This window comes from Micromesistius poutassou, assembly GCF_964030765.1.
Source record: "Micromesistius poutassou genome assembly, chromosome: 1".
NCBI classification, from domain to species: Eukaryota; Metazoa; Chordata; class Actinopteri; order Gadiformes; family Gadidae; genus Micromesistius; species Micromesistius poutassou.
In genome coordinates, this window is record NC_140271.1 from 14699952 (window position 1) to 14724525 (window position 24574).

General features: G+C 42.5%; 5 protein-coding genes across 7 annotated transcripts in view; 3 read left to right on the forward strand and 2 right to left on the reverse strand.

The window, feature by feature from the left end:
- Nucleotides 1–1147: 1147 nt before the first annotated feature.
- On the forward strand, nt 1148–3988 carry LOC311363942 (immunoglobulin lambda-1 light chain-like). The gene is made up of 4 exons (XM_084483932.1): nt 1148–1242; nt 1350–1675; nt 2890–2923; nt 3544–3988. The coding sequence occupies exons 1-4, from the start codon at nt 1203–1205 to the stop codon at nt 3870–3872; spliced, it is 729 nt and encodes a 242-aa protein (XP_084340058.1). The 5' UTR covers nt 1148–1202; the 3' UTR covers nt 3873–3988.
- Nucleotides 3989–5448: 1460 nt separating this feature from the next.
- On the forward strand, nt 5449–8093 carry LOC311364130 (immunoglobulin lambda-1 light chain-like; the record flags this gene model as incomplete). Of its 2 annotated transcripts, XM_084484147.1 has the most annotated exons (4): nt 5449–5488; nt 5596–5921; nt 7043–7076; nt 7676–8093. In XM_084484147.1, 4 exons carry the CDS (start codon nt 5449–5451, stop codon nt 8005–8007), a joined length of 732 nt encoding a protein of 243 aa, XP_084340273.1. In that variant the 3' UTR covers nt 8008–8093. The 2 variants fall into 2 exon arrangements, 1 of the variants encoding a protein (XP_084340273.1); XR_014639128.1 differs by lacking the exons at nt 5449–5488; nt 5596–5921 and adding an exon at nt 6604–6717 and having other exon boundaries at nt 6823–7076; nt 7676–7814.
- Nucleotides 8094–9715: 1622 nt separating this feature from the next.
- On the reverse strand, nt 9716–13990 carry LOC311385041 (uncharacterized protein). 2 transcript variants are annotated; one of them, XM_084488704.1, is made up of 4 exons: nt 13858–13990; nt 12255–12917; nt 12016–12129; nt 9716–11244 (listed from the first exon to the last, which is right to left on the reverse strand). In XM_084488704.1, exons 2-4 carry the CDS (start codon nt 12885–12887, stop codon nt 10249–10251), a joined length of 1743 nt encoding a protein of 580 aa, XP_084344830.1. In that variant the 5' UTR covers nt 12888–12917; nt 13858–13990; the 3' UTR covers nt 9716–10248. The 2 variants fall into 2 exon arrangements, with proteins under 2 accessions (XP_084344830.1, XP_084344829.1); XM_084488703.1 differs by having other exon boundaries at nt 12016–12132.
- A 1296-nt stretch (nt 13991–15286) lies between these two features.
- Nucleotides 15287–22037, forward strand: LOC311393892 (arf-GAP with dual PH domain-containing protein 1; the record flags this gene model as incomplete). Its single annotated transcript, XM_084488771.1, has 11 exons — nt 15287–15437; nt 16104–16234; nt 16445–16536; nt 17347–17429; nt 19227–19339; nt 19650–19796; nt 20060–20143; nt 20320–20382; nt 20673–20744; nt 21122–21350; nt 21437–22037. 11 exons carry the CDS (start codon nt 15287–15289, stop codon nt 21463–21465), a joined length of 1194 nt encoding a protein of 397 aa, XP_084344897.1. The 3' UTR covers nt 21466–22037.
- Nucleotides 22038–23820: 1783 nt separating this feature from the next.
- The window catches only part of rab26 (RAB26, member RAS oncogene family), a gene marked incomplete at both ends in the record, with an annotated part of 34377 nt that continues 33623 nt past the window's right edge, over nt 23821–24574 (reverse strand). Inside the window, one exon of the mRNA XM_084488789.1 lies at nt 23821–23920. Coding sequence (XP_084344915.1) covers nt 23821–23920 — 100 coding nt within the window. The remainder of the gene's footprint in view (nt 23921–24574) is intronic.

The following is a 24574-nucleotide window of genomic DNA, read 5'->3' on the forward strand; positions in this document are numbered from 1 at the left end:
GTCCGGCTCTTCAAATTGAAAGAGTTTGATTAGTCGATTTCTTAACTTGATAAAAGATGCGATATGTTGTTATGCTGTGGAAATGAACGCTAGGTTCACAGAGGGAACAACCTTGAACTTTTCTCCCCAAAGGCTGAGAAGTGCTGCCATCTGCTGGTGTGTGTAAGAATCACTTCAGATATCAACTGTTCAGAAAAAAAGATTGAATGTAGAATGTGAATAATATTTATAACATTATACTAAACGTAAGCGTGTAAATAATAGTGTCACCCTAGTCAGTGAAGCATCCCTGCCCACATCGTCCATCTAGTTCCCAGGATGCACCTGGTGGCCTCGTCGCTTCATGAATAGCTTTATGTAAATTATGAGGTGAAGTCTTGTTTCACTCTTACAAGGGCAGTGCTAGTTAAGGATAAGGCCTTAATACTTAAGTATGGAAGTGTGTGTGTGTGTGTGTGTGTGTGTGTGTGTGTGTGTGTGTGTGTGTGTGTGTGTGTGTGTGTGTGTGTGCGTACACGTGCATGTGTCTATGTGTCACATGATGAAACAAACTAGACTAAGCTTGATGGAAACAGAACAGAAGCGATGGCCAAGTCAACTATGGAAACTTGTTGTGTTGTCAACTGCCAAATGATCTTTGAACATGTTTAGAAGTCCCAACGTATTTGATGTCCATTTGAACGTTTCATTCATCCAGTAACTCAGCCTCCATGGAGGTGCATCAGTGCATTGAGCTCTACCTGAGGCTCCTCTTCCTGTTCCCAGAGTCCCTCCTCTTCCTCCTCCTTCTCCTTCTCACACAGCCTCATATCAAATGTCTGTTAACCTTCACTCATCGATCAGAACGGCTGATTTCTTAGTTGAAGGCAGACACTGGCGTGCAATAACAAGGTGATTCTCCACATTCATGACCACATGCGTGTTGCATCAAACATACTCAATCCTAACAGGACAGCTCTGACCTTTGACCCTTTCACTCATCACATCCATGTGCAGCCAAGGAGAGAGGATTGAGTACAACACATGACATGAAGTTAAATCCTCAGTAGTGCGGTGAAAGCTCCTCCCCTCCTCTGTCTGGGTGTGTTTATAAGCCGGTCGTTCTTGTGCCTCTCCTCCTCTCCTCCTCCTCTCCTCACACCCGTAACCCTTCTCACCTCTCAGCTGGACAGCCAGAGACCTTCCCGCTCCACACTGACAACATGCTGGGGACTCTCTGCTCTCTCCTGGCCGCTCTCACATGTAAGGAGGAGGCTGCTTCACTGCAGCTCTGGCCTCATGTCCCGTTGATCAGCATCAGTTCTTCATCTCTCACGGCTCCCTGCTTTCTGCTTTGCTTTCTCCTCCAGGTGTGAGCGCTGTGACTGTGGTGACACAGCAGCCTCCTGTTGTGACGCTGACCAGAGGACAGACGGCCTCCATCGACTGTAACCTGGGGAGTGTTACTGGTTCTGTTGCTCGCTGGTATAAACAGATACCTGGAGGAGTTCCTGAGTTTGTACTGTATTTTCACCAAACCCACACCAATGTAGAATATGGTTCTCGATTCTCCGCACCTCATTTCACATCTACTTGTCAGACCAATTCTGATTGTCGCTTGATCATCAATAATGTGGAGGAAGGAGACTCAGCAGTGTATCACTGTGCCACATGGGATGGTTCTGCTAAAGAAATAGTATCACAGTGATTTACACCATGACAAAAACCTCTTCCCAGAGCACTTCTGCTTTTCTGCTCTCTCAGACGGAGGCACAGTGTGAAGCCTTCATGACCAACCATTTCTGACATTCTCACATGACGGATTTATTTAATGAAAACCTCAAACCCTTCCTTGATGGACACTAATGTGAACTGTGCTGCTGTGACATCCACTATTGTCAACCACCTCACAGTGAACAGAGACAGGTCATTAGGGAGAATGAAGGACTAGGCATGCTTCTCAAGGATGTTTACAGGTAGGCTAAAGGGGATTGAGCCCAGAACCTTTCGGATAGGGGTCTACCTCCTGCAGTCACTGGATTACCCTACATATAAATACATGAAATATGATCATTCATGAGTTTATAAAAAATAAATTTGATAATGTTCGGGCAAGTGGCTGATGGAAATCACACATGATTTATGTTTTGCAAAAAGGAAAAGAAAGAAAACAGCACATAATTCTTTACCGTTAGTTTGTACACTACAGTCATTTGAGCTGTAGTAATTAAATGAATGCAGTGCATGGTGGAAGATGGGAGTGTATTGTGATTCAGGAGACAGGTGTGATCAACACGTGTTGACCTCTACTCCTCTGGCTAGTCTTAGACTCATACATGTATTCTACATAAACCCTTTGGGATGCTGCTTCTTTGACTGATCAATAATATTACTGAAGAGGCTAAATCATTGAATCTGTTCTTACTATAACTGGGTGTAATATAGAGGAGGAGGTGTCTGTTATTCATGAAGAACCCCACTTCATAAAAGCCTCACTTCTGCTTCATGTTCTTCATGGTAACGTTACGTTGAAGCGATCTTTTTTTTGTATTTTTTGCACACAGCTCATTATAATGATAGTCGGCACTCATTTAACCATTTACCACGATTTTTGGTTTATATCAATAGTTGGAGACAAGTAAACGTTGGACTTGTGGATCTTTTATCTACTAAAGAAACTGGATGGTGACTCAAAGATAAACAAAAGGACTCATTGATCATTATTGTATTCATTGGAAATGGAATTTTAATTTACCATGTGGCAAGGACAGACTCTTACTTGGATTTCACTGGGTTAGACCGGTTTCTACCTGTTATTCCTGGGAAAGGCATCACAGAGAGGGTGGCTTCAATGGCTTCAACAAGTCAGGAGGTTTTTGTACGGCCATGTATACAAACTGAATCACTGTGGTATTCGGAGGAGGCACCAAGGTGATCGTTACTGGTAAGTATTGATTCATGGTTACTTATTCACCATTGTAAAGGTTTATTTTCGTATTCCTTTTGAACATATGTATCAAGGTATCTGCATTTACTGTTTTCGAAAACATTACGTTTTTTTTCGTTTTCTTTTTACGCCTTCAAGGCTTAGTACACTACTACCACTTAGTAACTTTACTGTGGTGTAAAATAAGTGTTATCTGTTCAATTATTTGCTTTTATTACAATTATAATTCTGAAGGTAAGCGTTATTTGTTATCTATTTCATTTGAATTCTTTTCTAAGGTTAACCAGTCTACCAACCACTTTAACATGTGCAACTTTTAAGTTCACACAACATCAACGCTTCATCAACGATTATTAGCCTACCATAATTAGAAATAATTTTTCATAGTTATTCACTTCTAAAAAAAATACGAAGATACAAGATACAAGATACAATATGAAGATACAATCTTCATATTGGTAACAGATACAAGTTTACAATCCAAGGTGCCAAAGTTCAACATTTCTAGCCATTAATTGATACCGAATCTTAATGCAATGTATTTTCGTCAAAAACCAAAATCTGAACATTCTCGATGATTTCTCTGATTCATGTTGTCATCATGTGTCATGTTCCAGGCTCCAGCCTCCCTCCTCCTGTCCTGACATTCTACCGTCCTGACACCAATCCGCTCTCGTCCAGCCAGGCCGCCCTGGTCTGTCTGGCTCAGCAGATGTCTATTGGCTTCGCAGAGGTGAGCTGGCTGGTCAACGGGAGTCCGGTCACCGAAGGGACTTGGACCAGCACCGCAGTTCAGCACCTCGACAAGACTTTCCAACTCAGCAGCTATCTGTCCCTTCCAGGTTGTGACAGCGAGGACAGGACCTACACATGTAAAGTGACCGTGGGTTCAAGCTCCTTTGAGAAAACGATGAGGATGTCTGAATGTAGGAACACTGTAGAATAGGTGTCACGTTAACGTTGACGTCTTTCTTGCTTGCTGCTTGTGCACTAGAAGATTTAGTGAGGAAAATGCCATTGTGATCTTATGAGGGCTTGTGTGCATTCATCATGAATAACAACCTTTCTATGAACCTTTCTGTACGTTGTGTCGAGAAAAGTTCACTCAATAAAAATCATTGCATTTGAAAAAATGTTGTGTCCGGCTCTTCAAATTGAAAGTGTTTGATTAGTCGATTTCTTAACTTGATAAAAGATGCGATATGTTGTTATGCTGTGGAAATGAACGCGAGGTTCACAGAGGGAACGACCTTGAACTTTTCTCCCCAAAGGCTGAGAAGTGCTGCCATCTGCTGGTGTGTGTAAGAATCACTTCAGATATCAACTGTTCAGAAAAAAAGATTGAACGTAGATAAACCTCACATAACAGGGACATGGTATAAACTATAAATAATATTCGTACAAAAATACTTAATTCCAGAATTCAATCATCCTTCATAGTGTTCGTCTAACCATGATCAAGGAAACAACTTTGAACTAATTTCTGTTTCCATGTCACTTATTTCAACTTTTATCATCAGTCCAGATCATGTTCATTACATTAATGTATCTGTAATCTATAATGTTCATTATATTACATTTAACGTAAGCATGTAAATAATAGTTTCACCCTGGTCAGTGAAGCATCCCTGTCCACATCGTCCATCTATTTCCCAGGATGCACCTGGTGGCCTCGTCGCTTCATGAATAGCTTTATGTAAATTATGAGGTGAAGTCTTCTTTCACTGTCACAAGGGCAGTGCTAGTTAAGGATAGGGCCTTAATACTTAAGTATGGAAGTGTGTGTGTGTGTGTGTGTGTGTGTGTGTGTGTGTGTGTGTGTGCGTGTGGTACACGTGCATGTGTCTACGTGTCACATGATGAAACAAACTAGACTAAGCTTGATGGAAACAGAACAGAAGCGATGGCCAAGTCAACTATGGAAACTTGTTGTGTTGTCAACTGCCAAATGATCTTTGAACATGTTGAGAAGTCCCAACGTATTTGACGTCCATTTGAATGTTTCATTCATCCAGTAACTCAGCCTCCATGGAGGTGCATCAGCGCATTGAGCTCTACCTGAGGCTCCTCTTCCTGTTCCCAGAGTCCCTCCTCTTCCTCCTCCTTCTCCTTCTCACACAGCCTCATATCAAATGTCTGTTAACCTTCACTAATCGATCAGAACGGCTGATTTCTTAGTTGAAGGCAGACACTGGCGTGCAATAACAAGAGGTGATTCTCCACATTCATGACCACATGCCTGTTGCATGGAACATACTCAATCCTAACAGGACAACTCTGACCTTTGACCTATTCACTCATCAGATCCATGTGCAGCCAAGGAGAGAGGATTGAGTACAACACATGACATGAAGTTCCATCCTCAGTAGTGCGGTGAAAGCTCCTCCTCTCCTCTGTCGGGGTGTGTTTATAAGCCGGCCGTTCTTGTGCCTCTCCTCCTCTCCTCCTCCTCTCCTCACACCCGTAACCCTGCTCACCTCTCAGCTGGACAGCCAGAGACCTTCCCGCTCCACACTGACAACATGCTGGGGACTCTCTGCTCTCTCCTGGCCGCTCTCACGTGTAAGGAGGAGGCTGCTTCACTGCAGCTCTGGCCTCATGTCCCGTTGATCAGCATCAGTTCTTCATCTCTCACGGCTCCCTGCTTTCTGCTTTGCTTTCTCCTCCAGGTGTGAGCGCTGTGATTGTGGTGACACAGCAACCTCCTGTTGTGACGGTAACCAGAGGACAGAGGGCCTCCATCGACTGTAACCTGGGGAGTGTTTTTGATCAAACTGCTCGCTGGTATAAACAGATACCTGGAGGAGTTCCTGAGTTTGTACTCCAATTTTACAAAACCTGGGCCGTTGTGGAATACGGTTCTGGATTCTCCGCACCTCATTTCACATCTACTTGTCAGACCTATTCTGATTGTCGCTTGATCATCAATAATGTGGAGGAAGGAGACTCAGCAGTTTATTACTGTAAAACATGGGATAATTCTGCTAAAGAACACGTATCACAGTGATTTACACCATGACAAAAACCTGTTCCCAGAGCACTTCTGCTTTTCTGCTCTCTCTGATGGAGGCACAGTGTGAAGCCTTCATGACCAACCATTTCTGACATTCTAACATGACAGATTTATTTGACGAAAAACTCAAACCCTTACTTGATGGACACTAATGTGAACTGTGCTGCTGTGACATCCACTAATGTAAAGCACCTCACAGTGAACAGAGACAGGTCATTAGGGAGAATACAGGACGAGGCATGTTTCTCAAGGATGTTTACAGGTGGATTGAGCCCAGGGGTCTACCTCCTGTAGTCACTTGATTACCCTACATCTAAATACATGAAATATGATCATTCATGAGTTTGTAAAAATTGTATTTGATAATGTTCGGGCAAGTGGCTGATGGAAATCACACATGATTTATGTTTTGCAAAAAGGAAAAGAAAGAAAAAAAACACAGGATCCTTAACCGTTAGTTTGTACACTAGTAATTTGAGCTGTAGTAATTAAATGAATGCAGTGCATGGTGGAAGATGGGAGTGTATTGTGATTCAGGAGACAGGTGTGATCAACACGTGCTGACCTCTACTCCCCTGGTTAGTCTTAGATTCATACATGTATTCTACATGAACCCCTTTGGATGCTTCTCCTTTGACTGATCAATAATGTTACTGAAGAGGCTAAATAATTGAATCTGTTAACACTATAACTGGGTGTAATATAGAGGAGGAGGTGTGTGTTATTCATGAAGAACCCCACTTCATAAAAGCTTCACTTCTGCTTCATGTTCTTCATGGTAACGTTATGTTGAAGAGATCGTTTTGTATTTTTTGCACACAGCTCATTATAATGATAGTTGGCACTCATTTAACTATTTACCACAATTTGTGTTCATTTATAGTTGGAGACAATTAAACGTTGGACTTCTGTGGATCTTTCATCTACCAAAGGAACTGGATGGTGACTCAAAGATGAACAAAAGGACTCATTGATTATTTTTGCATTTATTGGAAATGGAATTTTAATTTACCACGTGGCAAGGACAGACTCTTACTTGGATTTCACTGAATTTGAAGTCAGGAGGTTTTTGTACGGCCATGTATACAAACTGAATCACTGTGGTATTCGGAGGAGGAACCAAGATGATCGTTACTGGTAAGTATTGATTCATGGTTACTTATTCACCATTGTAAAGGTTTATTTTCGTATTCCTTATGAACATATGTATCAAGGTATCTGCATTAATGTTTTCGAAAACATTACGTTTTTTTTTTTCGTTTTCTTTTTACGCCTTCAAGGCTTAGAAACAGTAGTGTAAAATAAGTGTTATCTGTTAAATTATTTGTTTTTATTATAATTATAATTCTGACGGTAAGCGTTATTTGTTATCTATTTCAACCAATTATTATTATTATTATTACTATTACCAACCACTTTAACATGTGCAACTTTTAAGTTCACACAACATCAACGCTTCATCAACGATTATTAGCCTACCATAATTAGAAATATTTTTTCATAATTATTCACTTCAAAAAATACGAAGATACAAGATAGCCTACAAGATAAAGTATGAAGATACAATCTTCATATTGGTAACAGATACAAGTTTACAATCCAAGGTGCCAAAGTTCAACATTTCTAGCCATTAATTGATACCGAATCTTAATGCAATGTATTTTCGTCAAAAACCAAAATCTGAACATTCTCGATGATTTCTCTGATTCATGTTGTCATCGTGTGTCATGTTCCAGGCTCCAGCCTCCCTCCTCCTGTCCTGACATTCTACCGTCCTGACACCAATCCGCTCTCGTCCAGCCAGGCCGCTCTGGTCTGTCTGGCACGGCAGATGTCTATCGGCTTCGCAGAGGTGAGCTGGCTGGTCAACGGGAGTCCGGTCACCGAAGGGACTTGGACCAGCACCGCAGTTCAGCACCTCGACAAGACTTTCCAACTCAGCAGCCATCTGTCCCTTCGAGCTTGTGACTTCAGCGAGGACAGGAGCTACACATGTAAAGTGACCGTGGGTTCAAGCTCCTTTGAGAAAACGATGAGGATGTCTGAATGTAGGAACACTGTAGAATAGGTGTCACGTTGACGTCTTTCTAGCTTGCTGCTTGTGCACTAGAATATTTAGTGAGGAAATTGCTATTGTGATCTTATGAGGGCTTGTGTGCATTCATGAATAACAACCTTTCTAAGAACCTTTCTGTAGGCCTACGTTGTGTCGAGAAAAGTTCACTTAATAAAAATCATGCAAAAATATTGTATCCCGCTCTTCAAATGAAAAAGTGTTTGATTTGTCGATTCCTTTAGTTGATAAAAGGTGAGATAAGTCGTTATGAAATTAACGCAACGTTCACAGAGGGAACAAAGTTGTGCTTTTCTCCGCAAAGGCTGAGAAGTGCTGCCATCCGCTGGTGTGTGTAAGAATCACTTCAGATATCAACTGTTCAGAAAAAAAGATTGAACGTAGATAATCCTCACATAACAGGGACATGAAATTAACTATACATAATCTTCCTAAAAAATACTAATTCCAGAATTCAATCATCCTTAATAGAGTTCGTCTAACCATAATCAAGGAAACAACTTTGAACTAATTTCCGTTTCCATGTCACTTATTTCGACTTTTATCATCAGTCCAGATCATGTTCATTAAATTAATGTATCTGTAATCTATAATGTTTATTATATTACATTTAACATAAGCATGTAAATAATAGTGTCACCCTAGTCAGTGAAGCATCCCTGCCCACATCGTCCATCTAGTTCCCAGGATGCACCTGGTGGCCTCGTCGCTTCATGAATAGCTCTATGTAAATGATAAGGGGAAGTCATCTTTCACTCTCACAAGGGAAGTGCAGTGGACCACCCTGCCTCTAAATACATGAACTTATAAATACAGATGATTAAAAAAAATATATGATCCTTTTGGAAAGTTCATTGTGTTGGTAGTAGGTTTTTTCCCCAAAACAAATCAGCAGTTTTTTTTTAAATACCCAAATGAAACTGCAGGTAAAGAATGTAATTGTGTTCCTAGATCTTTCTGGTTAAAGGTCATGTGTTAGGGAGGACGGCCAGGACGGATCCCTTCCTCCTCACCACTCCATCTGGGGTGATGGAAGATGAACTGGATCCAGCCCCAGCAGAGGGCCTCATCTAACCCCAGCACCCTGTCAGTTTTGTGCCCATCCGCTGCATCTGAGTTTGAGAACCCCAACACTTGTTTCCCATTACTTGGCATTAACTAAAAGCATGCATCTTACCACGTATGGGTACCACAGCTTATCACCTGTATGGTACACGGTATGGGTACTACAGCTTATCACCTGTATGGTACCCGGTATGGGTACCACAGCTTATCACCTGTATGGTACCTGGTATGGGTACCACAGCTTATCACCTGTATGGTACCCGGTATGGGTAGCACGGCTTATCACCTGTATGGTACCCGGTATGGGTAGCACGGCTTATCATCTGATACCCTGTATGGGTACTACAGCTTATCATCTGTATGGTTCCCTGTATGGCTACATCAGTTTATCAGTATGGCACCTGGTATGGCTACATCAGTTTATCATCTGTATGGCACCCGGTATGGGTACTACAGCTTATATTATCTGTATGGTCCACATTATATACTCACTGAGGGTTTTTAGTGGTCTTACAATGTAAATAACAAACTTATAAATATATTAATAAAGAATGGATGGCGATATTACAAACATATACGAGGAAATGCATTTATATTATAATATTGCATACAAAAGTATAAAAAGGGTATGCAATGAAGAGTTCATCTTCATAAAGACATAGATAAATTATTTGAAAAGTATACCATGTAAAAAATTCCAACAACATAAGCATCAGAGATGTTCCTTTTTTTCCCGTTAGTGTTACTCAATACAGATAAAAGTACAACCTTATTTACCTTACTTAAAAACAGATAGGTTTGCTGACATTTCATTGTTTGGTTTGTTAAAATACTTTTTTTTTTTACATTTAATTTCAATAACAATCTCACATTTAACTCAAAACATGTTCCCAGTGAGAACAAATAAAATTGGTCAAGTCAGAGACATCCAAGCCCTTTCTGATTTAAAAAATGAATGATACCTTATAATATGCATGTGGCATCAGACATTGAGACTGATGGCCAATTATGATTTCCATTGAAATGCATGAGATTGGGAATGTGAAATACATCCTCTTTGTACTGTAAGTGATGGGATTATATTCCTTTAAAAGACTTAATAGCTACAAAAGTATTATGACTTAAGCAAAAATAAGATATAAAGTAACTGTTCTTCCAGCCTAATAAACCCTAAGTATCTTCCACTTTAATAATATTGAGTTGGTCCTCCATTGAAGACTGGGTAGAGTTCATCACCAGCTCTGTAGGGATACTGCAGTCCTGTAGAGACCCTTCTAAACAACCGCTGGGGAATTCCGAAACCTTAGCATCCAGGCCTCTGAATGGCTGAGCATTCACCTGGACATATGTTTGAGCCAAGGACTGGGTGAAGCAAGGCATTGCCGCTTGACTGTGTGGCTGTGTGTATGCGGTGGTATAGGGTTGTGCTTGAGTGTAAGAGTGTGATAAAGGCCCGGCATTGCTGCAAGGGGGAAACCCATTGATGCTTGTGCTCCTTAGTTCTGGCAGTTTAAAGGCCTCTACAATCTCCAAACCGTCCATGGAGCTGTAGCTGGACTGCGCCTGGCTGCACGGCGTGTATGTACCCTGGCTGTAGGTGAAAGTGTCCTCGCCGAATGAAGCGGCGGCCGGGGCCGCGGGCATCGAGGGTGGCGTGGGGGTTTTGTCAGGCTGTGCGGGAACACTGCTACACGGGCCGAGTCTTGAAGCAAGGCCCTGTAGTGCGCCCAGGATCTGCTTCTGGACTCGGGTCTGCTGCGTCTGCTCCCTCTCCAGCCGGCTCTGCTGCTCCACCAACATTTTCACCGCCAGGCCCAGGCCGCGCACCTCTGTGGCCAGGAGCTGCACCTGGTCCTGCAGGCCTCCCCCTGCACCACCACCACCACCACCACCACCACCCACACCCAGACTTCTCGTTGGGGCCTCCTTCTGCTGGGGGCTGATACTCCCCGGTTGGCTGATACTCCCATCTCGTCGGGCGATACCCGCACCTCCGGGGGCCTGCAGACGGATTTGTGGTGTCCTGGAAGCCGAGGACGTCAGAAGGGCCGGGGGTCGAACGCCGACTCTTGGTGGTGGTTGAGGGGAACGAACTGACAGGGTCGGCCGTTGTGAGACACCACTCCTTGGGTCATTGGTTCCTCCGGGCTGCCCCGTCATAAAGGACTGCACATCACAGAAAAACGTCACGGCAGGTTAAGAGCCAGGAATTCAAGGCCCTACTAACGGTATCACAATAAAACCGTAAGCCCCTTTCAAATACAAAGAATGTTGTGTATTCACACAGGCCTCTCCTCAAAGAAGCTTCACAACCAGACCCAGACTCAAGTACTGGCTTTATAGACATGGAAGAACGTTCCTTTTCTGGTCTATACTTTATGGATCAGCCACAACCATCATAACAAAAGGCAACCTGCAATAAGGGTCCTCTCTTAGACTCACACTCTCACCAAGGGTTTTATGAAAAAAAAATGGCTGCAAGGCATGGCTAGAGACATAGTTGTAGATGGGCAGACTTCATGGGATTGTTAGACAAAATCCGCTGTAGATACAAGCACAGTGAAAAAAACACACTGCAAAACATACAGTCTAAAATGGTTGGTGATCAGGCAGTTTTCCCCCCAAGTTTAGTTTCTTTATCTCTTGCTAGCTAGTAGCTAGTGATAGCTACACCATGGAGTAGTAGCAGTGAGACGTTTTTAACCATTTATCGATCACAAATTAGCCTTCACACAGCTTTCTCAGGCAGCTTGCGTTAACGGTTTATATCGGTGAATGATGTAATGAATACAGAATTGGGATGGTTAGTGCGATAAATATGCTAAAGATGAATGTTTTACGGGTAGTAGTAGTAAAGTATCCTGGAACCTGCTCACTGACGCATCGCCCCAGTTTGGATTCACTGGCCTCACGCTGGTATACATTTGAAATACTTACGTTATCATTGGTCAAGTTATACTTTTCATGATCTCTGGCCATCACACGTCTCAAATCCTCCCCGGCGACGCTGGGCTGGTACCTACGCAATGGTGGTCCCATGGGTTGGAAGGACTGCTTTCGAGAACGACATGAAAGCAACAATTACCATAGAACACACACAAACACACACACACATCAATGAGTTGTTGCTTTACAGCTCAGAAAGCAAAAAATATGAATAGTTTGGCCGCAGTCACCTTTGCCCTGTGCGACAGGGCTTTGTCCAGGAGTCTTTTACGGGCTGCCAGGATAGGATTAGTTGCTGCTGGTGAAGGTGAGACTCTTCTTCGCAGTGCGGCCAGGGATGTTGCCACTGTTGTGGATTGTGCTCCCATTGCCGTCCGCGCCATAGGGGACTGGAGCGGCCTCTGCTGGCTGTTCTGGGCTAGGGAGGTGACGCTAACAATCTGGATATCAGCCTCTTCCTTGTTCCCCTCACCTGGCTGTTCGGGCCGGCCCCCGACACTGGCATCACTCGACCCAGAGGAGTTTGGCCTCGCCTCTGAACCGGCGGTGGCTTTCTTGGCAAATTCCAACGCTACGATACAGTTAGCCTGATGAGATGCTTCCCGCAGTAGGTTCTGCAGCTGAGAATTATTCCAAGGCTTGGGCCTGGCCGGTCCTTGAGGTGTCGCCACGCTGCTTCCAGAGCCCCCTGCTCTTGCTCTTCCAGCTGGCCTGCCTTGGAACTCCCTCAGGTACAAGTAGATGGCCTGGGCAGACACCTTAATGTTCTCCAGCTCCAGCACAGCTTTTATTTTACGGAAACTCAAGCCCGCCTTCCGCAACTCCACCACTTTCAGCTTGGCAGCATCATCCAGCCTGCCCATAGTCTCTCTCTGGAGGCTGTGTGAGGCTACCTTTAGATGGAAAGGGGAAATATTCAGGGTCAAACATCCAGTCATTCATATGCTTTACTTTTCATAAATGCAAAGATAATCATTTATTGCTATAGTAACTGAAAAAAAGGTTTTGCTTCGGACCTGCACTATGTGGGTGTAGGCTTTTTATTATTGGAACTGCTCCTGGATGAGCACCTCATTTTATGGATGCAGCTAGCTACTGCTGGTTAGATGACTCTGAACCTGAACATGGATTTATTTACAGAAGTCTGGAGTTCAAGATCTTGAACACCAGATGGCTTCAGTAGGGTTACATTTATCAAATCAGATGCAAATCAGGTTACTGTGTCAGCGAGAACATTTGCATGTTAAAATGCTCACGAAGGCTCCGGTACAGTGTAGACTAAACTACACTAAAGCATTTCGATGTACGTTTAGTGGGTGTTTCTTTGGTAATCGGTGGTGAATAGTAACGTTAATACGTGTTACATAATCCCAATCACAACATTTTCGGATCCCAACTCAATCGTTTTTATTTAACCTATTTATCATTCGAAACTGATCTTTGAAGATATGTCAAGATATGACATGACCGTCCTTAACCTGACATATGACGATATATTACTTTTTTAAAAATACGGGCTTAAGTACGACATTTAAAACCACGCAAATATCGTCCTATGTCAATGCTGTTGACAATGACAACACTTGACAGCAAACATGACCGGAGTCTTCTCATTGACCCTGATCGCCACATGCATTTACACGAATAAACATAAATAATATCGTGTTTATTACAGCGCATCGGATTGCATGAGGAGCTAACCCTGTAGGCGAACTCGCATCTCGGAAAGGACCGAGGGTCCGAGAGTGCAGCCGACCCAGCGGCTCTGCTGGTCTTCCTGTGCCACTTTGAATAAGCGCCAGTATCGGGGACCCCTCGGCGCACACTTCCTACCTTTCGAAGACTCCCTCACAGTGTGTAAGACGATCTTATCGCGTTATCTTCCAAAACACATTTGCGATCAACTGGAACGACATTGAGCTACGCAAAACGCGCGTACACCAAAAAGAAACCACCTAAAATAAACAACCGAGCCGCTGATGAGGCGCTGACGATTACGCGTCATTTCCTGTTTCGTCATTACTGCGCGACGGTCTATGGGGTTTATGCATAGACACCTGGGTTTATGGGTATTGTAGTTGTTCTTCTCTAAATCTACTCTTTGAACTACATCACATCATTACATACATACACAACTGGACTCCAAATATGTATTTATAGTAGGCTATGCAGCGAACTTGTTTGTGGCATTGTTGCATTTAGTTGCTGTTGTACTTTATTTTATGTTAGTCTTTATGCTACTGTGCTTTTTATCCTATTGTGCTTTGCACTTTGTTGTATTTTGTTACTTGTTTTATTTTCTTGTATCACTTCTCCTCTTTATATCACAACTGTTGTACAGCAATTTCCCTCGGGATAAATAAAGCTTATTGAATCTTGAATTGAATCTTGAATAGCGGTTGGAATATAGACATCTTATATCTGCCTAATTACAGATGAATGTAACATGCAGGTAGTGCATGAAAGGATAACACACAGCTTATAGGATGCATCGTCATTCCAAGATAAGCCACATTGTTGGCTACAATTGTTTTAATATTACTTTTTATAATCCTCACATCATTATTCATTTATACGCCTCACAGAGAAAGTAGTTCTGTTGGATGTTGGGCTCCTGCAATTTACTGATTCAGTGATTGAGATGACATTGATTTATACAGTTACGATTCTTATGAGGATTAACATGTTGATAATACTTTTTGGGGGAAGTATTTTTTAACAGGATATTCTCTAAATAAAATTATTACAAAAAAAGGCAAGTTAAAAACCGTAAATTGGATAGGAACCATAGTGCAAATGATTTCACTCCTTACTCCTAAAAATGTACTAGATGATACCAGTTTAAGAGAAAACTAACCAAGAGGAAGCTCTGTCTTTTGACAGTTGAAGGCATGGAGGGGTTCACCAACAGTTGTAAATTAAATGCCTTTGTCCTACCCTTCACCACCACCAGAGGGCGCTTAAAACCAACCTTCTACATCTGGCCATGATACTTTAAATAGGCTTAAATGGTTGAAATGGTTAAATGGTTTATACTTGGAAATGAAAGCAATTGTGTTAAAGCCTAAATAGATTTATTTATTTCATTTAAAAAAAGGATTTAGCTAAAGGAATCGTTGTGACTCCCTCCAGTCAGACGTGCCCGGCCGCTGAAGGAGAGCCAGAGGCGACGTCCCGGCGTCCACAGTGGATGAACCGTTACGACCATGCAGTCGATGGTATGCATTCAATGTTAGTTTTTGGTGCGAAATATCTGTTTTAGATGTATTGGAGTCTGAGATACACCGAGCAAGCGGTTGAAAGAACATGCACTATGGCTACGGAATCCACGGATGAAAAAAAGAACAGACAGCTCCTCAGACAACTTTTGGACAAACCTGGGAATGGAACCTGTGCTGATTGTGGAGCTCCAGGTATACCGATTAGATGGGGTGGGCAGGGCTCCTGCACAACTGTGTTTGTTACATCCAACACGGTGACATTTGTGAATGTGAGCCGGAGAACTGACTGTTGCATGGAGCGATTGTTGCCTGAAATATAACATTCTCAGGGTTACTGATAAAATGAATAATGCTTCGCTTTAAGAAAAACGAATACATGCAGTAGTTCGGGGGAATGAAAACTAAAATATGCCTACTTAAATATCTGCATTTGAACTCTCCATACACTTTAGTTTGTAGGATGAGATCAGCCTCACCATACTGGGTCAAGAGTACTTCTAGTAGTTGTAGCCGTGACAAGGTGAATTTCCAGTGATGGACAGCTAAGCATTTTTACTTATTATGCGTTCGCAAGAGTGATTAGTCCATTAATCCTTTGTCTATCATCAGAAAATGAATAGATTTCCATCCAGATTAATTCACCGCTTTAGGAAGACATCACCATTGGTTCTGGAAACGTATGATAAGCTTTGCATTGATTATAGAATTACAGACAAAATAATGAATCGATTAATCTTTTTTTAAAATTTAAGATTTTATAAATTCCTCTGCCATGAACGCTATTGGTCCATTCCCAAACCTATGGGTTACACTGATGTCTTTTGACATTTTGATAAGCGTCTCTGTGTGGTCCCACAGACCCAACGTGGGCCTCCTACACGCTGGGTGTCTTCATCTGTCAGAGCTGTTCAGGCCTCCACAGAAACATCACGTACATTAGCAAACTCAAGTCAGTCCTTCTGGACCCCTGGAGCGACTCTGAGGCCGAGGTAAGAACCGCAGACGCATCCATGTCTCTGGCCGTTTTTATCCTTCTGCCTTGTCTATGTTTTCCCCCCGTCTGTTTAGTTTAACCGCTGTTTCTGCCTTCCTTATACGGGTTTCGTGGTTTACATGTGTGTCGCTTGAAACCATCCATGTAGCTCACGTGTGTGTTAGCCACATAAAAAGCGAGATCTTTTGCCCCTCCTACTCTGCAGTTCCTGGCCTCCACAGGTAACGACAAGGCCAAGGCCCGGTACGAACAGAATGTGCCCCCGTTCTACTACCGACCCACGCACACAGACTGCACGTAAGTGAGGAGGCCGCCCTCGCTCCCACACTACCATGTCCGCCTTGGAGGGAGAATGTCTGTCCTCCGAGACCGAGGACCGATGGTAGTGATGTAGCTACGGTTGAGCCTGCCCCGGTGACATGGGAAGATAACCATGAAGCTTACCTGCGATTATCTGCTATGCATCGTGCTCTCTCTATGATCGTAGCACAACGTAAGTTCATAAATGTATCGGTGCAAACAGTTATCAGTGTTTGACGTTCAGAAGAATTGTTTCTCTGTCAATATGTTTGAGCCATCAGGTGTGTTCTGTCGTCGCAGGATCAGTGTTGAGAGGCGTCTCAGCCCACTTCCTGTGGTTAAGTTGCACAGGAAATGACAGTGCAAAAAAAAAAAGATTATCTAGCTAACCGTCAAGTGATCATCAAGCTACCATCCTTTGTAACAAAGGGTGTAGCAGGAGACTGCTAGTTATTATGTTTGGAATATATCTTTTGGGTTATTCTTTAGTGATGATTCTTTAAACGATTGAGGAGAGACATTGTGGTGTTTGAAACTGCCACAGTGTCTTTGATGCGAGACGTGACAGAACAAAGTTTTCATAAACCTAGGGTACGGTTTATTTACATTGGTTTTTCTCAATATGGCAGAGGATCAATACCCATGATGCATTCCGATGTACTAACCCTATCGATTGAGCCTGAGCGTTGAACAGTGGCTGTCTTTAACTGGACGTACACGACACCTCTCTGTAGACAGAGTCCAGGCACGAAGCGTAAAGGACCCGGTGGTTGACGAGTGGTTCTAATGGCCCCCCCCGCTCCACAGGCTCTTGCGGGAACAGTGGATCAGAGCCAGGTACGAGAGGAGCGAGTTTGTGTGCGTCGAGAGGCAGGAGCCATACTCTTCAGGTAACCGCGAGCACACACGCAAAGACGCATGCACGCACACACACACAAGAGATCATAGCATGAGCAGTAAAGTGTGAATAACGGTGTTAACGGTATTTATACTGATTGCAATCATGAAAACACACAAAGGCAAACCCATCAGAACAGGAAAAAAGATTATTGTTTTAAGTTGTGGATCAAGTCAAAATCATAGAAGATACGAATTGCGATGCTAACATGCATTGTTTCCCCCCCCCCCACACACACACCCTATTACTCATCATGGCTCTATCTGTTTTATTTTTTTGTCTCCCGGTCACAATATCTCCTATTCTCTAACTGGCGTGAGCAACAAATGATCAGTTTATCGTTCCCAGCGTTCCAGGGATGCACAGAGCTGATCTCATCCCAGATAGAGAAATCCACTGTGGACCTTTGTCCACGCGGCCCACTCCGTCTACCTATCCCTGCACCCTGTCTCAGAAAGTCACACGCTTCGTTTGGTCATTGGAAATCTGACCTTTTACCAAATGCTCACCTGTCCTAAAAAACAAACAACTTGATGATTATTTATCCACATTTATCCAAAGTGATGCCTTCAATTTGCTGTCTTTAATCTGACAAGCAAGCAAGAACAACTATAGTATTCATTTGATAATGATCCAAGTATTCAAAATTTCCGAAGCGTCAAGCAGCATTTGTGGTTGTTTTTACTCGACCAAATCCCTTAATGATGAATCGATGAATCAATATTGTAAATGGGATTAATACATTTGTTGTCGATCGACCAATTAATGAATGGGCTTAAAGTTGTAGCCCTACATACAACAGAAGCAGAAACGGAAACAGTAGCAGCGTGTGATTCAGAGTGCGATCCAACGAGTTCAACTACAGTGGAAGTGAAGTCACTCAGTGAGGTCTCTCTTTTTGGATTCTTAGTTCCTTTTTTTAAAAATCATTCCTTCCGCTATATGTCATATACCGTGCGACGTCTGGATATCTGCGTGCGAAATACTCAATGCCGTTTATTCACCTTTCATTTACATTTTGCGGCACATTTCAGAGAATTGTTGTATTTTAATTTTAATGTATTTTAATTTTGTACTCATCAGTGTCCCAGTGCAGTCATCGTTTTGAACATGTGTGCGTATGAGACATACTCCAGTTCTATCTAACAAGTAGTAGTACTTTTTAATTATGGACATAAATCAGGCCCCAAAACAAGTTCCTCATTCAGTTCTGGTTCGAAACTTTGCAATAAATATATATTGCAAAATATTCTCTCTCTCTCTCTCTCTCTCTCTCTCTCTCTCTCTCTCTCTCTCTCTCCAAACAAACTCTTTGTCCAACATAATGGTGCTTTGTGGTGCAGTGTCGAGACACAACATGTAGCACGACAACAATTGGCCTTACACATAACATTGTGGAAGCCCAGAGAAATGTTAAAACCCATTTGGTAGTAAAACTAAACAGTAAAATAACATACAAGGCCACGTTCTTACCTGTACCACAATTTTCCCAAAATGCTTGATGAAAGAGATACTTCAGGAGGGGACTATTTGCCCTGGCATGAGCTAGTTTCCCATGGTTATGACCCACAGTTTCTAACTAATTCAATCAAAAGCACAATAGAATGGTACCATGGTCCAGAAGCACTATTAGAGCTTTAATTTGGGTTTAAACACAGCTAATGTCAATCCTTTATAGGGTGAAAGGGTCGTTATCTGAAGGTGTGTCCTTGCGGTTCCTTCGGTTGAACCCTGTTCCAATGTCTTGCACCCCTAAAACGGTGGGCCCCTGCTGTGTCTCCCTCGGCAGGCTATAGAGAGGGGTTACTATGGAAACGAGGCAAAGACAACGGACAGTACCTCAGCCGAAAGTTTATTCTGTCCGAGCGGGAAGGTGTTCTGAAATACTACAACAAGCATGATGTGAGTTTCCCTGTTCCGGCGTATTTCTCCTTATGCTCTTGGTCTGTTTCTCTCTCTCTCTCTCTCTCTCTCTCTCTCTCTCTCTCTCTCTCTCTCTCTCTCACTCTCACTCTCACTCTCAGCCTGTCTCGCGCTCTCTTTCCCTCTTTCCTTCTTCTCACATATTTGTAGGGTACACCAACACCATCGCTATCTTGCTTTAAACTCTAAACATAAACGTATTCCTCTTCTCTGTTGTCCATTATTCTCTCTCTCTCTTTCGCTCTCACTCTTTTTCCTCACCATCTCCTCCTGCCTCGTTCGTCCCCAGGCTAAGGAACCTAAGGCAGTGATGAAAATCAATACCCTCAATGCAACCTTTCAGCCGACTAAAATCGGCAACGCCCATGGGCTGCAGATAACCTATCTGAACGACAACAGCACAAGGAACATCTTTGTTTACCATGTGGACGGCAAGGTGATTCACAATAGCCCTCTGTTTGGTGAAGGGTTTAGAAGCAGAAGTCCTTGGGACAATCATAAGGAGTGCATGTCGCCCTCTGCTGGACAATATTTGTAATCACAAGTTAAAGAAGTGGAAGTATTGTTTAAAAAAATCTATTTATTCATGTGTAAATAACTACCTGGTGGTTTTTAACAACAAACAAACGAGCAATTAAAACTAAAATAAATGTATTGGTCTATTCTGCTCTAACAATGAATCACATTTTATCCATTCAGGAAATGGTCGACTGGTTTAATGCCATTCGAGCAGCCCGGTTTCACTATCTCCAAGTGGCCTATCCTGGAGCCTCCATCAGCGATGTTAGTCTTTCACACACCTTCACTCCCTCATTCACACACCTTCACTCATACATTCACCCTCACTCAGTCACACACCTTCACTCCCTCATTCACACACCTTCCCTCATTAATTCACACACCTTCACTCATGCATTATATTGCAATCAATTAATTGTGTCTTTAATGTGTTTGTCCAGTTGGTACCACAGCTAACACGAAACTACATTAAGGAGGGCCACATGGAGAAGACGGGCCCAAAGGTAAAGAACTGAGATCATATTAAACAGGGCAGATCACAGATTAGCTTGGATGAATGAATAAGAAAGTTAGTTAATACTCTGTTAAAAGCACTTTGTAAATCCCCCAAAGGGAAATTCGGCTGTCACAAGGGAATACTGAGAGAAAAAGAGAGATGGAATTTAGTATTTTTTTCAATATAGAAAGGGCAAGGTGATGGTCATGTGTATACCGCATCGTTCTACAAGAATATTTGCTATTCTAGTTTCATTCCAGCTTGAGCCATAATGTCCTTTCTTTCCTTTGCTTACAGCACAAAGAGGGCTTCAAGAAGAGATGGTTCACCTTGGATGACAGGAGGCTAATGTACTTCAAAGATCCCCTGGTATTAAAGGGAACGCACCCCTGGGATAATTGTATACTGCAGACTGCAGTGCAAGACCAATAGATGGCGCTGTGCCTTTTGTTCGATACATATTCGGCCAGTTGAGTATAGCAAATTCATTTTGAAAAAGCCAATCAATATACATGATGTGTGCCTGTGTGTGTTTGTGTGTGTGTGAGCGAAAGAGCTATTAACAAATGAGTTCCCTTTAGAAACAACGTGGTAATTTTACACGGAAGGAATCTGTTCCGGACATGCATTTTCAGTGCATGTCATCCGTACTTTGAGTACAGCCGGTGTTCATCATCATCATACACATGTTCTTGAGCGGTTGACCGCAGCATCGGAGAGCATTGACCTTCCTCCGTCCCCTGCAGGACGCCGTCGCGCGAGGTGAAGTGTTCATCGGCAGCAAGGAGAACAGCTACTTCGTTCTCCCCGGTCTCCCCTCGCCCTGCCAGGGTCTCCACTGGCGGTTCGGCATCACCATAGTAACGCCAGACCGGAAGTTCCTGTTTGCCTGCGAGACCGAAGAGGAGCAGAAAGACTGGCTGGCCGTCTTTCACCGGGTGGCGGACAGGCCGATGCTGCCGCAGGAGTACGCAGGTAACGTCGGCGGAACGGACCTTAGGACTAGACGGTTCATACCGCTTTGCATCTTTTACAAATCAACGTGTGTTCTCCTTCTGCAGTCGAGGCTCGCTTTAAACACAAGTCCTAGACACGGCAAAGCGGTTTGTGTCGGGTGAGAAGGACAGGAGAAGACCCGACCGATGAGCAGAGGTAACGGATTAGAATCACATGAGAAGACGAGGAGGACATTAAAGATGAGAACCAGGGTTGTGAAGAGAGTCGAGTGAAAAGCGATTACTTTTACAATTGAATTGCGATGGCGGAGAGCTCTGCGTTCTGTTATTACGTGCTGATCAGATGCTGCCCGGTTGGTAATTCCTGCTCATCCGTTGGCATAGATGAATATAAAATAAACACACACATGTCAATAAGTCGTTTTAACAATGTACATTTTACATGGAGTTGCATATGAATTGCATATGCACATGTTATGCAATCCACCCAAGCAGCACTGACCAAACATTGTGCATGTCTTTGCTATTATTTTATTTATATAATTTCATTGTTGTGACGTGACCTTTACTCTTTTCACTTCAGTCAAATAATGCTTGTTGTAAATGTGTAACACGCTATAAAACTATTTATCCAGCAGAGGGAGATATTGCCTTGAGCATCATCATCATCACTTGCGCTCATTAATGTAAATCTACGGAAATGTAGGTGCAGATTTTTTTGAATAAACGTGTGTAAAGTACAGTGTTTTACTTTGTGACGAATACAATTCAACAAAATCCACATAGCGAGACAACAAGTCGAGACCATGTAACTGCACACTCTTTATTGTAGTGTCATCTGAAAGGAATACTATCAGAGAATGAGACAATATTCAGATGGATATCGGCTCATTTACAAATAAGTACTGTTGGTATTAGTTAGTGGGGAGATATTTAGCATTTGTGATGATAGAGAAGCACATTGCACCTTACAATGAAAAAATCTTAGAAAATGAGATGCATGTTTATTGGTCAGGCTCATAACAGACCATTATTAATACAATAAACAAATAATGGCATGAAGCAATCTTGAGGTTTACACATTATATCATATATATATATATATATATATATATGTGTGTGTGTGTGTGTGTACATATATCGTACATACACGGGCCTATATATAACAGGGTAAAGTAAAACTAGCCATATTTCACTACATTTAATATAAAACATCTCAAAATCAATAATGCATTTTTCTTCTATATTCAATGCTTTAATATGCAATTATATGAAATGCTTTAAGGTCACAAGCTCCATTTAAACATTAAAATTTATTAAAAGCTAAAGCTCTGTGTTTTCCTTCAGACATGAATAATGCCAGGCTTTAAAGGTCACACTTAAACCTGTTCCAAATATAAGATCCAGAAAAATCTATCTACTAAATCAACTATATACTGTAAGTATGTACACTTGTTTTAAGCATACAATTTTGATGATAATTCGTTTTCAAAAGATTAGTTTTGGTCTTTGTGAGTGGCCAAAAAATGATAAAGCAAAGGATAAGTTAAGGACACATTATAATATGAAAACCAGTTTGCTTTGCCAAAACATTAAGTTGCACAATCAAGTTTATTTTACAGTTTCCATGTACCAAATACTATTCTCGCTACTTTACTCTCTAAAAACTACTACAGTCCATCAGATATTTCCCGAAATGTATTTAATATGCAAATAGACTTCTATGTATTAATTTATCACAGAAATGTCATATTTTACTAAACAAACATTGTCATGGAAATGTTTGTTAAAATAAGACGAATGCTGGTCAAGAAGTCTATGAAATGATTTGAGTACAGAATGGTAAAATACACAATGGCATTTACGTATGTCCAAGCACATTCATTCACCTTCCATCCATGGAAAACGACGATGAGCACTGTCAAAACATCATCAATTATACTGGCAACAGTATAATTGCCAAAAATGCCAAAATATAACCTTAATCGATGATCAAACAGTATACAATTATATCTACATATGGATATATAGATATATGCTATTATGAAAGTCTCCAAAGGTAGGAAAGAACAATGTCATACTCCCAGCATAAGCACTGCAGATAGGGAGAGAGAGAGAGAGATGGAGAGAGAGAGAGACAGGTGGAGAGAGAAAGAGTGGGGGAGAGACAGGTGGAGAGAGAGAGAGAGCAGTGAACACAGAAGTTGAAGACATTGAAAAACAAAGAGAGAAATCAATCCAGCACCAGGAAGTGCTGGACCTGTGTGAGGGCGACGCCTTCCTGATACAAACACAACCTCAGGGATAGAACAAACAGGCCGATAAGTCACCCAGATTCACACTCTCTCTGTCTATCTCTCTGACACACACACACACACACACACACACACACACACACACACACACACACACACACACACACACACGCGCGCGCACACACACACCTAGCATGCACCGCTGACGGGCTTGCAGGTGGAGGCGGAGAGCCTCTAGGATCTGCAGCAGCCGGGGCTCTTCACCTCCTTGCTGACGTAGTCGTGCAGTTTAAACTTGTCGTCTGCCTCCGCACAGGACCGGTGCCTCAGCGCCCTGCGGGACAGCGTGAGGGCCAGCCCACGTCAGTCAAGTGTTAGGGCGGGGCTTTGTAAAATCATCCAACCAATCAGCCAGTGAACTTAAGCACAGGCGAGTGGTCGGTGAATCTGTGAGTCGGTCAACAGAACCCTGAATTCCTGATCTTTTAGATTTTTCACCTTTTTAGTTATCGGTCATGTGGAATGACTGTTATAGTTTGATGCAACGAAATCAATATGAATAAGATTCACTCAACATTTCTAAATATTTGTAGATTTTGGATTCACTGGACTTATGGATTCACTAATGGTAGATTGGTTGCTTTCGTGTGTCTCACGTTACAATAAAGAGAAAGTCTGGATTGAGGTTACTGTAAGTACGATTTGAGAGTGAGAGTGACAGAAGAGAAACAAAAGAAACAAAAAATAATTACTTCTCCCTCTCTGCTCCCTATGTTTCTCCACCATGGAGAGCATTTCACAAACCTGTGATTAACAGAAAAGATAGATTCCCCAAACCAATCAGAGACGAGGTGCGTCAAAATATGCTCAAACGGAGGCACACACGGTCGACCTGAAACAACTTCTCACAGCACATTTCATGGATGGCTATACAATTTCTAACAAATGAAACCCCAATAATAGCTCTAAATCGTACTTACAGCACCTT